Below are 14301 nucleotides of genomic sequence, written 5' to 3'. Positions count from 1 at the left end.
CTGAGCCTGACGGGGTGACTTACGCAGCTCTTGGCAACCTCAGTCAAACAGCCTGGCATGCTCTTCTAGAGGTGTACAACAATTCATGGCGGGAAGGAGTGGTTCCAGCTGCATGGAAGTCCAGCTGCCTTGTGCCTCTGCTTGAACCAGGTAAATCACCCCTAGATGTGGCGTCTTACCATCCCATTGCTCTGGCCAGTTGTCTAGGAAAAGTGATGGAGAGGATGGTGCTGACACGTCTAGAGTGGTATTTAGAACACTACAAGATATACCCTGACGCAATGGCAGGCTTTCGACGCGGACGCTCTTCAGTAGACAATGTCATAGATCTTGTCTCGTCTGTTCAACATGAAAAAAGCCTAAGGAGACTGTCAGCGGCGATGTTCCTGGACGTTAAAGGCGCTTATGACAACGTAACACATCGAGCCATCCTGGACGCCTTGGGCGATGTCGGCCTAGGGAAACTTGTGTTTCGATGGATATTCAGCTACTTGACAGACAGGTCATTCTTTGTGCAAACAGAGGATGGTGCATCATCACAACACAACGCCTACCGCGGAGTACCACAAGGCGGAGTCTTGAGCCCCACTCTATTTAACCTCGTGCTCATCGACCTGGTTCACACCCTTCCACAATCCGTTCATGTGTTGATCTAGCAGACGATATATGCATTTGGTCATCAGGAGTGACGCGTCCACAGGTGCGCGCCAGACTGCAAAAAGCGGCCACACTAACATCCAGCTATCTTCGAGCACGAGGTTTGGAGGTGTCCTCCCAGAAGGGCTCTATGGTCGCTTTCACGCGCGAAGCAATGAGACAATACGTTTTTAGAATTAATGGACAGCCTATTGCCTACGAGAAGACGCACCATTTTCTAGGAGTAATAATAGATCGAGACCTCTCCTGGAGTCTTCACGTCTCTTACCTAAAAAGGAAACTAGCGATGATAACAGACGTGCTCAGATTTCTTGCAGGAAAGTCATGGGGTGTGTCTGTGAGTGCAATGCTCCAACTCTATAATGCACTGTTCTTGGGTCTCCTATGCTACAGCTTACCTGTACTAGGTGGGACCAGTAAGACCAACCTCCGAGCCCTCCAATCTGTACAAGCTCAAGCTCTGCGAACTTGTCTTGGCCTTCCCAGGTGTGCATCAACGGCAGCAACAATAGCCATCGTGCATGACCACCCTATCAATACGTATATTCGTGTCGACTCCTTAAGGGTGCTCATCAGGCACTTCGCCCGACTTCCATCGCATCATCTTGCTTCCCTTCCTGCCGCTCGACCTCGTTCAGCGTTTAGCAGAATTATTGCCGCCAACCACGAAAGTTTACCGTCAAACTTCACACCTGCAGCACGACCATCTCTACCGCTGTCATGCCTGCATCCACTCCAGGCCCTTATTGTTATTCCCGGCATCAAAAAGAAAACGGAGATGTCATCTATCACCCTCAAACAAACCTTCCTTTCATTCTTACATGAAAAACACAACGAACGCACTCAGGTTTACACGGACGATTCTGTCTCCTCTAAAAGTTCAGCTGGAGCAGTGGTACTTCCCGCTCAATCTGTCACTATCAATTCAAGACGTCTCATGTTACGTCATCGACGGCTGCAGAACTCGCAGCTATCCGTGCTGCTCTGGAGTTTATAGGTCCCAAATCACCACATTCACGGTCCATCTTTTGTGATCCAAAGGCAGCTCTCCAGTGTCTGCTGTCCCCTTTCAACCATGGACCAAATGAACAATTAGTCACAGACATCCGACTACTCCACTATTACGCAATCGACAAGGGACACAACATCATCTGCCAGTGGATACCGGGTCACTGCGGAATTTCGGGAAATGACAGTGCGGATGACGTTGCCCGGTTGGCCCACTATGGTGCCCAGATTGTAACCATACCGCTGTCAAGAACAGATGCAGCCACAAGTCTTCGCTTCCTCGCACGCGAGGTTACGCTGACTCTGTGGAACACCAGTGAATTCACGAACACACGTCTTCACAGATTGGACCCAAGTTTGCAACTCTGTCTTCCACCAGGGTTGCCACGAGCGGAAGCAACACTTCTGTGCCGCCTATGGCTCGGCGTGGCTTTCACGAACTCCTATTCCTTCCGCATTGGAATGGCCGACAGCCCTGCTTGCGACACCTGCGGCTGCGAAGAAACGATCGCGCACCTCCTCTGTGACTGTCCACGTTACAATGTGCAAAGAAAAGTGCTCGTGACCGTGCTCGAAAAACTGGACAATCGCCCCTTCACAGAAGAGAAAGTTCTAGGACACTGGTCCAGATGGGTTTCGGAGCTCAAGGCCTTAAGGGCTTTGCTCAAGTTCTTAAGGACATGTAAATTGTGTGAACGCCTTTGACTATTGTTGCGCATAACATCGCGTTACTGTGTGCATTTTTCTTGTTCTTTTTTTTTTTGCTCTTCCTTCTCCTTTTATTCCCTTTACCCCTTTCCCCAGCACAGCGTAGCCAGCCGGTATTTACACTGGCTAACCTCCCCATCTTTCCTTCCCTTTTCTCTCTCTCTCTCTATCTCTCTCTCTCTCTCCCCCTCTGTCAGACAGCTTTTCTCACTGCTTGCGAGGGAGCTTAGCGATGAAATGGATGTCTCACTCCTCGAACATTGCTTAATGCATCAAACCAAGCTGTTACCTCCTTGGGAGTGGCAGGTGGCAGAATGTGATATATCTTTTCTAGAAGTTACAAAGCATGCTCCAGAGCTCGAAATCCGAATGCGATTTCTAGAACTCCAGTCCAAGCACCCCTGCACAGTGTTTTACACAGACACTTCTAAGTAACATGCTGGAGTATTTTATGCAGCCTTCGGTCGATCCTTCTTGGAATCCGGTATAATCCACCGGGGAACAAGTATCTTTCAGGCTGAGGCCTATGCACTGTTGTCAGCTGTGAAGCTTATAAAGAAATTAAAACTTCATAAAGCAATTATGTACACAGGCTCCCTAAGCTGTGTAAAAGCCTTGAAGTCACTCTGTAAACAAAAAAATCCTGTACTTATCTAGCTCTATTCTGCTCCGTGTAGAGTGTATACATTTAACCAGCATGTCATTATATGCTAAGTGCCTGGCCATTGAGGCATCAAGAGTAATCTGCTAGCAGAGCAAATGGCCATGTCAATTACATCGCATGTTGTAAATCCTACAGCTACTGTCCCAGCCACAGATTTGCACTCTTTCTTGTAAAAGAAACTGCGAAGTCACTGGCAACACTTGTGGGGCACTGAAACGAATAATAAGCTTCACTTGATTAAGCCACAGTTAGGTTCATGGCCCTCCACAACAAAAGAATGACTAAGTGATGTCCTTCTCTGTCATCTCAGAATAGGACATACATATGGCACCCACAGTTTTTTGCTCACTGGTAATGAACTTCCAACTTGCGGTAGATGTGGGGAGAGGCTGACCATCCTCCACGTCCTCCTGGAGTGTTGGGAAGCACAAGCTGAGAGAAAGAGACACTTTCCTGTAGCATACCAACAGCATATCCCTCTTCATCCCAAAATGTTTCTTGGTCCAGAACCGTTTTTTGACACCAAAACAGTCTTAGATTTCTTGAACGTTGTTGACTTACATGTTTTTAGCCCCGTAAATTCATAGCACATCCTCTTTCCAGAGGATGTCGCTGTGGTAGTAGTGTTGTATAGCAGGGCTCTGTTAAGGCAGGAGTGCTTCTTGCAAATGTATATGTCTGACATATTTTACTATATCATTATTATTTCGCATTGTGACTTTCATGTCCATAGTAGACCTCATTAACCATTGGCATAATTTTATTACATATAGGTTTTATGCACTTTACAGCAACTGTTTCTTTTTTAGGTCCCTTTACAGCCACGCAACATCTGCCTCTCATAATTCATAGCTCCACTACGATCTCACTAACACCAGCCTGGTGCTCTTTAGCAATACTTGGCCCTTGTACCACAAAACACCACATTCATCAACATTCATCATCATCATCATTCTACAGATGAATCTTGGTGACTTTTTCAGAATAAATGGCTTCTGTGGGTTTATGTGACTTCAACTCGTGCATGCACCTTTTCTGTGCTACTTTTCAATTTGCAAGCATTTCTGTTCACGTCAGGAGCAACAAGTCCAGCTGTTCAACATTATTCATTAGCGCAGTTTCTGTTTCTATCCAAGGTGTCGCCTATAATATGCTGTTGAAAGGTGTGCCAAGGAGAGAACAAACAAGCAACGTAACAGTTTAATTTAGCCTTACTTTCCATGTTGCGGGGACTAGTTTCGTATAATTCCCCTGTTGCACAGTCGCTCGATTGCGATTATGTGCAATCTGAATCTGCTCACTCAAGTTTGCATAGACTGTCACCTGCGCCCTCAAGCTCTGGCAGCTAAACAAAATCAATCCTGGTCGCTGAACATAGAGGAGTGATTATATTTAATCATCTTGAAAAAGTTCATCCAGACGGGACTCAACTGCGATCGAAAGTGCCATGTTCTCGACAGTGTGGCTAGGTCCCAGTGGCAGGGACAGATGTGCTGTAGTAATTTCAGGAACCGCTTTTGCACATGTGGCAAAATATAACATGCATTTCCTTGATTGTAAGCAGAGAATACAGACCAAATAAATATGAAGTGCTTTGAGGAAAAATATGTACAAAACATCCTGCGCTCAACAAGCATATATGTACGTCGCAGTCAGGGGCGTCGCAGTCAGGGGCTTATGGGGCTTATGGGGCTTATGGGGCTTCAGCCCCCCCCGAAATTTTTTCGTGCTGTCCATTCACCGCCGACCAAAGCAAGCCCCGGCGCCGGAAATCATTCTGGATTTTGTCTAGAACGTCTTTTTCACGCTCAAAAAGCCATTTCACCGCGAAAATTGCCAACTCGGGCTGGATTTCGCGGCAACGCCCATGCACCGGGAGTCACATAACGCTAGCAGCCCCATCCGAGCACAAAATTTCAAAGACCTTTTGATGGCGAATGGGCTGGCGCGGCATCTCGCGGAGGCCGCGGAATCTACACTCTATCATGGAATCTATGGAGCGCGTGGATGTCCATTCCGAAACTTTATGGGTATAAAGTTCTCATAAACTTTTGATGTGAAAGGTGCATTGATATTTCAAAACATGTGCTTTAGATTTTCAATTGTGGAACTTTGTAAGTTTAATGTTCCCATAAATATTTGACGCCAAAGGTGCATTAACTTTTCCAAAGTAACACATCGGGCCATACAACGAGACAAGCCAAATCAACTCACTATCCGACAAGTTGTACAAAGCCCGCAGCGAGGCCCGATGGGACGAAGCGTTGTGGTGGTTCATTCCTGCCGTCATGTCACATAAAAAAATATCAAGATATTTTTCACCTGCGCCAAAGCATCCAGTGAAGACACTAAAGCCAGCCAAGGTAACTACGTTCTTATTTATTTTTTCTACTTTGACTTTTAATCGCGAGGACACATTGATCCCCTGCAATTTTTTTGTTCTCGCTCCCCTGCCCGCGGGCTGCGAGAGCCAGCCAGAGCGCATGCGTTTTTCTCGTGTTGCCCCGACCACCGCGCGGCGCACTTCGGTGCACATTCGGTTTTCTCTGGCCGAGTGCATTTTCGTCTGGCAGTTTTAGACGCTTTCTGGCTAGCAGACGAGAAAAAGAAACAATGGTCGCTCGCCGCCACCACTGTGGGGACGACGGATTGCACCGCGTTCGCTTGAGCGCAACCTCTCCAGAATGTCTTGCCTTGCCGGTGTAGGATACCGAGCAGTATGCGCATGGTTCTTGGTGGACCAAGCGTCTCGTGTTTTCTTCGATATTCCTTTAATAGCCACATTAGTTGCCCAAAGTAGGTATTCGATTGTGACCAACATACTTTCCTTTGCGTTATTTTTTCATTATGGTGCCCCCGCCCCACAAAAGGAGAAAAAAAAAAAAAAAACGTTGAGGCGCAGCGAATTGTCGCGTGGTGAAAGTTCTATTTCGTTACTTATTTTGCGGAAAGTAATGGGCCATGGGACGCTTCAGCTGCGGATACTCTTATTATATTATTGCAATAACAATTATATGGAGACTCTAGGCGCATTCCTGCCGTCGCCGTCGCCCTCATGTTCCGCATAAATTCTAACGGCGATAACATCGTGACCGTGCACCGCATGCTGTATGTGCGAGTGAAAGCATGTGGGGGGTGAGGGGGAATGGGTGAGCCGACGATAGTGGCTCAGTCTTGCGTACGCAAGGGAGAAAAGTGAGGAGCAAGCGCGCCGCCTTCGGTCGCGCACAATACATCGGGGGGAGTGGATGGAATGGGGGCGGGATCTAGGATTCTGTGAATCTGTGATTACGCAACATGTTTATTTGCCTTGTTTGACCCATTATATAGCGTGACTCTTTCTTAGATACGTAGATTTATTGGAGACTTATACGTATGTTTTGTGTATACGTGCAGTGAACTATGTTTCCAGTGGCACTTTTTTTCCCGTTATCAAGCTGTGTCTTCGCATTTGTATATTCCATTGTATCTTCGCATTTCTAATGTACGAGGGCAATCAAATGAAAGTGAGCCTACCCACCCCGCGCAATTAGGGTTCTGTTCATTATCTGCAAGGCCTGCGCGTAGCACACAGGCATCTGTGATTTAGAAAAGTGACACGCAGGTTTGAGGATAAATGTTCTTTAACGCTCTCATACACTGGGATGAACATGGTTGCGTGACGTAATGGACGCTCCAGAATTGGAGCAGCGTAGTGCCGTGAGGTTTTTGACAGCTGAAGGTGTTTCCCAAAAAGAAATTAAGTCACCGTATGGCTGCCGTGTACGTCTGCATTTCATTGGCCACTGTGAAGCGTTAGAACAAACGGTTCAAAGAAGGACGTGAAAGTTACAAAGACGATCCCAGACCGGGCCAAAGCCATCGTGCAATCACACCTAACAAAATTGCAAAGGTTGATGAGCTGATGACACAAGAACGGAGGATAAGCATCGATGAACTGCCAGAGCGTGTGAACATCGCTCACGGTTCGGTTCACCGTCGCCGTTCACGCCGTAATTCATGAACATTTCGGCTATCGGCTCTTGTATGCACAATGGATGCCCAAGATTTTGGACCACCGCCAGAATACGGAGATGTTCGGCGCTGCCTTCACTCATCTGATCCGGTACGACAATAAGGGTGACGATTTCTTGTCTGCAATTGTGATCGGAGACGAACCATCATGCCACTACTACGAGCCTGAATCACGACAGCAAATCTTATAATGGAAACATTTGAATTCACCACCCCAAAAGAAAGCAAAGGCCGTCATTTCCGCCGGACAGGTATTGTTGACATTTATTTTTCGATTGTCAGGGGCCATTACTGATAGAATTAGCTAAATCTTGAGAGACTATCAATTGTTTCCGATATTGCTAAACGCCAGATCGGCTGCGTGTCGCAATCAAGAACAAACTGCGTGACAAATTGACGAATGGGGTCATCTTGTTCCACGACAATACCCGTCCCTACGTCGCTGATGTGGTTAATACAAAACTGGCAAAGTTCAAGCGGGGAACGCTGCAACATCCGCCAGACAGCTCAGACCTGTCGCCTTGCGACTTCCCCATTTTTGGGCAACCGAAAAAACAGCTCAAGGGAACCAGATTCGTCTCGGACGATGACGTGAATGTTAGTTGCAGACGTTTTGAAGCAGCAACCCAAGCAACTCTATGAGACGGGAATTACACGACTCGTTTGTCAATGGGACAAATGTCTGAATGCAAATGAAGGCTACTTTTAAACAAAGTACCCCATTTTTCATATATTCGCACTGGCTCACTTTCACTTGACTCGCCCTCGTATATTCTGCAAAACTCCTGCTTTTTATACGTGCTCTCTGTTGCGACTATAATTTCGGTGCAATTACTCACGATACACGACCGGTGACAGCTGCTCCTGCGTAATACATTGGAACAAATGACAGCGTCATTGAGATTTTTCACTGGCCGTTGCATATGTATAAGAATGTAAACAAGGATCTTGAATGACAAAGTTTCATTAACATATTTGTCCTCAACTTGTTCATTTCATGGCCTTTACATTTTTCATATCAGCGGCATGGAATGCTTTGGTGGCTTCAAACTGATGTAGTTCTAAAGTTCGTGTGATATTTTCTTTACTTATTAAAAGACGAAAAACATGGAAGCATTGACACCAGTTATGTTGGGCACAATTTTTGGCACATACGAGTATAATATTTTATGAAAAGAATACATATTTTACTTGTATTGACAGTGCGTAGCGTTCAAGAATTCGTTTGCAGCATCTTTGGCAATGATAATGCAGTTATTATTCATGTATTTGATCCATAGGCAAATTGTTTAAGAGGAAGCTTTAGCTCGGGCCGAACGCCGACGTGGCGTATTCAGATACATGTAAAACGTAGAAACGCTTTTCTGAGATAACTCCTGAATCGCTTTTAATGAAATTTGTCGCATTTCAGAGAGTAAGTTAAATTCTAGTGTCTGTTGGAAGCGGAATTTCGATTTAGGGCCTGAACTTTGTTTAAAATATTTTGAAAAATTCGAAACTTCGATAAAAATAGAAACACGAAGTTTACAAATTAATAGCTCTGCATCAAGAACAGATATCCCGCTTCTGTAAACAGCATCCATTGCACCATTCAAAGTGGACAAATTCGATATGTCTATTTGTATCTTATGTGAATTGGTTATGTTATGTACAAGGGTTCTGCAAAAGCCGTAGTTCCATAAGACTTCATTTTTTTACTCATGTGTAACATATCAACTTTGTCCGCTGTTGATGTCCTGTTATGTGCAAATCACAGAATTGGGATATCAATTTTCATTGCTGATATACATAGTTGTAAACTGCATTGTTTCGTTTCCTGAAAATTTTCGATTTTGCCACTTTTCAATAAAATATTGACTACCTAAATCGAAAATTTGAAACAAACAGTCACTAGAATTTAAGTTTTTCTTTTAAATGCAACAAACCTCATCAAATTTGGTGCAGTGGTTGCCGAGAAAAACCAATTCTCCTTCTACATGTATTTAGATAAGAGCATCCGACCTAATGTTTCCTCTTAGGAGGAGGCCGAGCTGCAACGTTAGCCCCCCCCGAACGAAATTTCTGGCTACGCCACTGGTCGCAGTGGATGCAAGTGTTTCATCTACTGCTTTTTGAAGAGTGGTTTATCGCAGCATCACCGCCACTGGTGACGATGCCAGAGCCACGCGGAGAGTACCACCCATTGCACTGCCTCTTCTAGTACACTGTAACCTCGTGTTCGCCGTCTTAGCCGCTTGCGAGTGCGGAACCAGGGTGAATTTATAAGTTGCTTGCGGAACCTCGAGGAGGGGCTTGCGGAACCTATGAACCCACCTTGAGAACTGGACTGGAAAACTTTATTATGGTCCTGCAGGATGGCCCATTGCTGGTCAGCGAGTAGTGAACTTCTGAGGGACCTCTCCCACTTGTCCGAGGTAGAGTCGGGAAGAGCATTTCTACACTCCCAGAGCATGTGTGCGAGTGTCGCTGTGTCTCCGCATGAGGGGCATGTGTCACTGGGGTACAGGTCGGAATAAAAGACATGTAATTTGGTGGGGTTTGGGTACATGTGTGTCTGTAGTAAGCGTAGTGTTAGCACCTGCAACCTGTTAAATTTGCGGTCTGGTGGCGGGGAGATGCGGCGCCCCAGGTAGAAGTGCTTTGTAATTTCACTGTGCATAATGAGCGCGTCCCGGTTGCCCTCTAGCTCTACGAGATGGGGTTGCCCGGGGATGGTGCAGTCGGTAAGCATGCTCGCTGCGTCATGGATGATGTCGTTGAGGCTGAGCGCCCGGCACCCAAGTGAGATGGGCGGGGAACCAGATGAACAGTGTGGTGCTTGAGAGTGCTCGAATCAGCGCTATGGAGGAAGCGTAACACCTGGTCGGAGACGATGCCATGTTCGAAGGCTTTGACGGCCGGGCTGGAGTCACTGTAGACCACTTCCCGTTTGCCGGCTAGCACGATCAGGGCTATGGCTACTTGCCCCATCACTTGAGAACCCATGTTCTAAATTATTTAACCTAACTGTTATAAAATTCCAGAAGTAAGCATTTAGTTATTTTTCGCCAGCCAGATGCTCTTCTGATTAACATTCCTGCCATCTTTCTTTCTTTCTTCTTCTTCCTTCCCAAGCAGCTTTGCAAATATATCCTACCAACAAATTTATTATTCTAACTCAAACTTTAGGGGAAGCTTCAGCTCAGGGACTCCTATTTAAATCCATGGGAAATCTGCAATTTTTTTCTTAGCAACCATTGCACCGAATTTGATGAGTTATATTGAATTTGGAAGAAAATGTTAAAATGCATTGATTTCAAAACTATTGTTTTTTATTTCGGTTGTCAAAATTTTTTTAAAATAAAATTAATAAATATTTCAAAATCTCAAGAAACAATATTGAAGTATACAATTGTGTACCTCGACAACTAAAAGTGATATTGCAATTCTGTAAACTACTTTATAATGCATCTAAAGCGGACAAGAATGATGCGTCGTATGCCACCCTGAAATATACCAATAGTTTGAGAATATGTCATTTGCAAAATATTTCAGACATTGTAACAAATTCACATAAGTTGTAAATTCATACATGAAGCTTGTCTGCTTTAGATGCTCCAACGGACACAGTTTATAGAAATTCGACATTTGTTTTGATGCTGAGTTACGGATTCGTAAACCTTGTGTCTATTAATTCTTTTTTTCAAGTTTACTGATTTTCAGCAATTCTTATAAAAAATTCCGTGTCCTAACTTAAATTTCTGCTTGTTGCAGTCACTGTAAATTAACTTTCTCCTAAATGCAACGGATTTCATTCAAATTAGTTCAGTGGTTTCTTTACAAGAGTATTTCTGTGGTTTGCATTTATTTGAGTAGCTGGCATCGTAAATAGGCCCGAGCTAAAGCTTCCTCTTAAACAATGCATTATGCCGATTCTATAGGAAATCCATGAAACAGAACACTGACGTATACATAAGTAGGTGAAAAATAACGTGAAATAAACATGAACGAGGGAGGAACACAGGACAAGCACTGAAAAGCGGACACAGGACAGTGCTTATTCTGTGTTCCTCCCTTGTCCATGTTTATTTTGCATTGTTTTTCAGCGATAGATTCATGCCATCTAGCTCGCACTCATACCATTTTAAGTATACCCAAGCCCATGACTGCAGTGGCGCATAGAAAAAGAAAGCACTCAAGAAAAGGAAATATTCAATGGAAGCTTCGCGGGAGCTGCTATCTCAACCAGAAATCTCATCCAGAATGCCAAGGAGTCGTCTGGCTTGATGCCTAGCGAAGTTGTTGATTCATTGCCAGTCGAGTAAGTAGCTGGCCATCTTGGAGATAAAGCTGATACATAAGCGCACTCGTTTCGAAGTACCGGGGTGAAGTGACAGTCTCAGGATGTTCTTTTTATTGTGTTTGCTTGAGTTGTGCAGCACGGAGGGAATTTTTCATTCTTTAAGGCAGAAAAAAAAAGGAAACTGAACGAAATGTGCCTAATTCCTGTTTATTGTGCAGAAAGAGGTATCAGGACGAGCTTTGTGCAGCCTCTAGCTCATTTGGACCATGTTGCTGCCCTCCATGGCATGTTAGCAAATATTCATGATTACTTCTTTTCAAATCTCTAACATTGTTATAGTGACAGATTTTCACAAATATTACTGATTCGCAAGACAGCAGCAAAAGTTGCTTGAAACTTCTATAGTTGTAGTATATAGTTGTGGTTGGTCCACTGTAGAATAATTATGTGGCCTTCAAATACTAGTTAGAAACACTTTACTCCAGTTAGTGAACTGCTTTCATGCACATAGAATCAACGTACAAAATATGGCACCATCTCGATTCTCCTCTCCTGTGCAATCTCTTTACTTTTGTTGTGCTGTCAGTTTCTCATGTTAACAACTAGCCCAGTCTCTAACCTTATTGCAGTTTCTTGTGATTTGTTGTTTTTCATGTATTCTACAGTTAAGCCTGCATGGAACTTTTTTCCTTGGCACACGGCACATACTCTTGTCTTAATTTTTCTAAATGATTTTCTTCTGATGTATTAATTTGTGAAATTGTAGGCTTGTATACTGCTTTGTTTGCATGACTCACTGCTGATGTGTGATCTCCCGTAGTTCTTACCCTGTTTTTTTTTGTCTGATGTCAAATTGGCCGGGGAAGGCCTCAGATGGCCAAGTGTCCAGTGTGGATTCAGACCACGGGAGACTGTGGACAGGGGTAAATGAACTTTGTCATGAGCAGCTGCATTTGTAAAGCATGAGTGACAGGTTGGCAAATAGGATTCAACAGCCTACATTTGGGGCTATTTTGGAAAGTTTCCAGAAATCGCACAACACAAGATTCTAAATTTTTCTTGTATTGAGACAAATAGCATTTAAAAATTTGATTTGATGCCTGTGCACAATTATAAAAAACCTAATGCGCATTAAAAAGCTATTACCACACAAATTATTTTAGAACAACATAGTTTGATGTCTTGTCATTCTTAATCCAAATAGGTGGCTCACAGAATGGACTGTTGGAGCCTAGTTGTTGGTGGTTGCATTCTCTGTTACAATGTGGATTATTTAGATCCTTTTTAATAGCAAACATGTCTTTCTGTTCACACATGCTAAGATTTAGTGCATCATCAAGCTCCATATTCTTATGTTATGTTTCAAGGCATTATTTTTCAACTCACTTATGCATGTGTTTGCTGTGGATGTGTGTTTTGGAACGCTGCACAGCATGGCATGTAGATTCTTTGGAGGATCAGTTTATAAATAGTGTCTGATTGTGTGCAGTCAGAGTTTCTGCATGTTAAAACTGACGACAGATACCATAATCGTAAACTACCACTCTATAGCCAGCCACTCTAGCAGGGGCAGCAGCACTGGTTATTTGAAATGATTAGATCTTCAAAGGCATTTGTGCGCTTGACATGCTGCTTAGTACTTTCGGTTGTATTGTCTAAAGTTCTTTGTTGTGGCACTTGTCATTTATTATATCTTTGTGCCTTAAATGTGGGCAAGATAAACAGCTGGATTTTCAGTGGCTACAAACATAAAGGCTGCTTGTTTTAAATAACAGGTGGAAGACCAGGAGCAGGCCTTGGGTCTTGAGCCGGGGCAGCCAGTTCCTGTGATCCGGAAACGTGGTCGGCCACGGAAATATCCTATCGCTGAAGGGTACGCTTACGCACTATCATTTGGTGGCTGAGCGGTGAAGAGCCGCCATGTTTATTGCGGGAGCCAGCCATGCTGTGGCGGACACAGCTCAGATTGCCACCATCCAGTCATGTGCTGGACCCACTGAGGCGCTCCACTGTGTGCCCAGCCTACTTTCTCATCATTGCAGTTGGAGCGGTGGCGCTACACATTCATGCAGTAAAGAGAGTGTTAGGAAGATTAGTGTGTTTATTAATTGGTTTGGAAGGCAAGGAATTTGTTTTGTAATGAAAAGGTTACAGATAGTAGGAGCATGTGAAGGAATGGGATGTAAACGTAAATGCATATATGAGACGAAATTATGTGTAGTTATACAACTTCAGTGCAGGCTGATGCCAGTGGGGCTAGAGGGTCCATGTCAGAAAGAGTATGGCTTAGGGTTGCAAACAATTCGTCTGGCTTGGGTGAGCAGCTGCAAACGAGGTCTTGGTTGTGATGGGATTGCAATATGATGGTTGTGCTGTAGGTAGCTCCTGTGAGCTTGATGTGGGCTATGTGTCAACACAGGCCTTTTTGTGGAACTCATAGAAAAGAGCATCGCTGTTCATTGCGGTCGAGGATAAGCTCACAATAAAGGGACTGGGCTTGCTTGGTGCATGTAACTGTGACACTCTTGTCAGAGTGTTCATCAGAATTGGGAAGAAAAGCTCAGTGGCATGCTTGGATGCTTCTGAGACATGTTGTGGTAGCATCTGGCAAGGTGCCTGCAATAAGTTTGGAGGAATTGGTGCCAGTGAAACAACGGCCAACCACAGACTCATTGTCTGCAGCGGGCAAAACGCTGCTGGTGTCGAGTTGCAAGCGCCTGTGAGACAGCACATTGGGGTATTGGGAAGCCAGTTTCTTTGATATTGGTGATCAAAGACACTGTAAGTGCATTATGAGGAAGATTGGACAGCAATGATGGCACAACAACTAGAAAGGCACAGTGAGGATGTGCAGATCTGGTCTCGCCACGGTGTCCCCCTATGAACTTACTTGCAAAGACATTCATGTAACCAGTCGTAAAGGCACTGCTAGCTGCTTTGGCATTATGACAGTTTGAACCAAAGGCAA

The 14301-nt window shown here is 44.6% G+C and overlaps 1 protein-coding gene across 3 annotated transcripts in view; it reads left to right on the top strand.

Moving 5' to 3' along the window:
• The window catches only part of Tdg (Thymine DNA glycosylase), a 285426-nt gene that overhangs the window by 144610 nt on the left and 126515 nt on the right, over positions 1–14301 (top strand). For all 3 annotated transcript variants that reach the window (XM_072284404.1, XM_050174625.3, XM_050174627.3), the window contains one exon: positions 13109–13206. In XM_072284404.1, coding sequence (XP_072140505.1) covers positions 13109–13206 — 98 coding nt within the window. The remainder of the gene's footprint in view (positions 1–13108; positions 13207–14301) is intronic.

The sequence above is a fragment of the Dermacentor andersoni genome, chromosome 9, assembly GCF_023375885.2.
Source record: "Dermacentor andersoni chromosome 9, qqDerAnde1_hic_scaffold, whole genome shotgun sequence".
NCBI lineage: Eukaryota > Metazoa > Arthropoda > Arachnida > Ixodida > Ixodidae > Dermacentor > Dermacentor andersoni.
The sequence above is the reverse complement of the archived record's forward strand: the minus strand, read 5'-3'. Positions and strand labels throughout refer to the sequence as shown.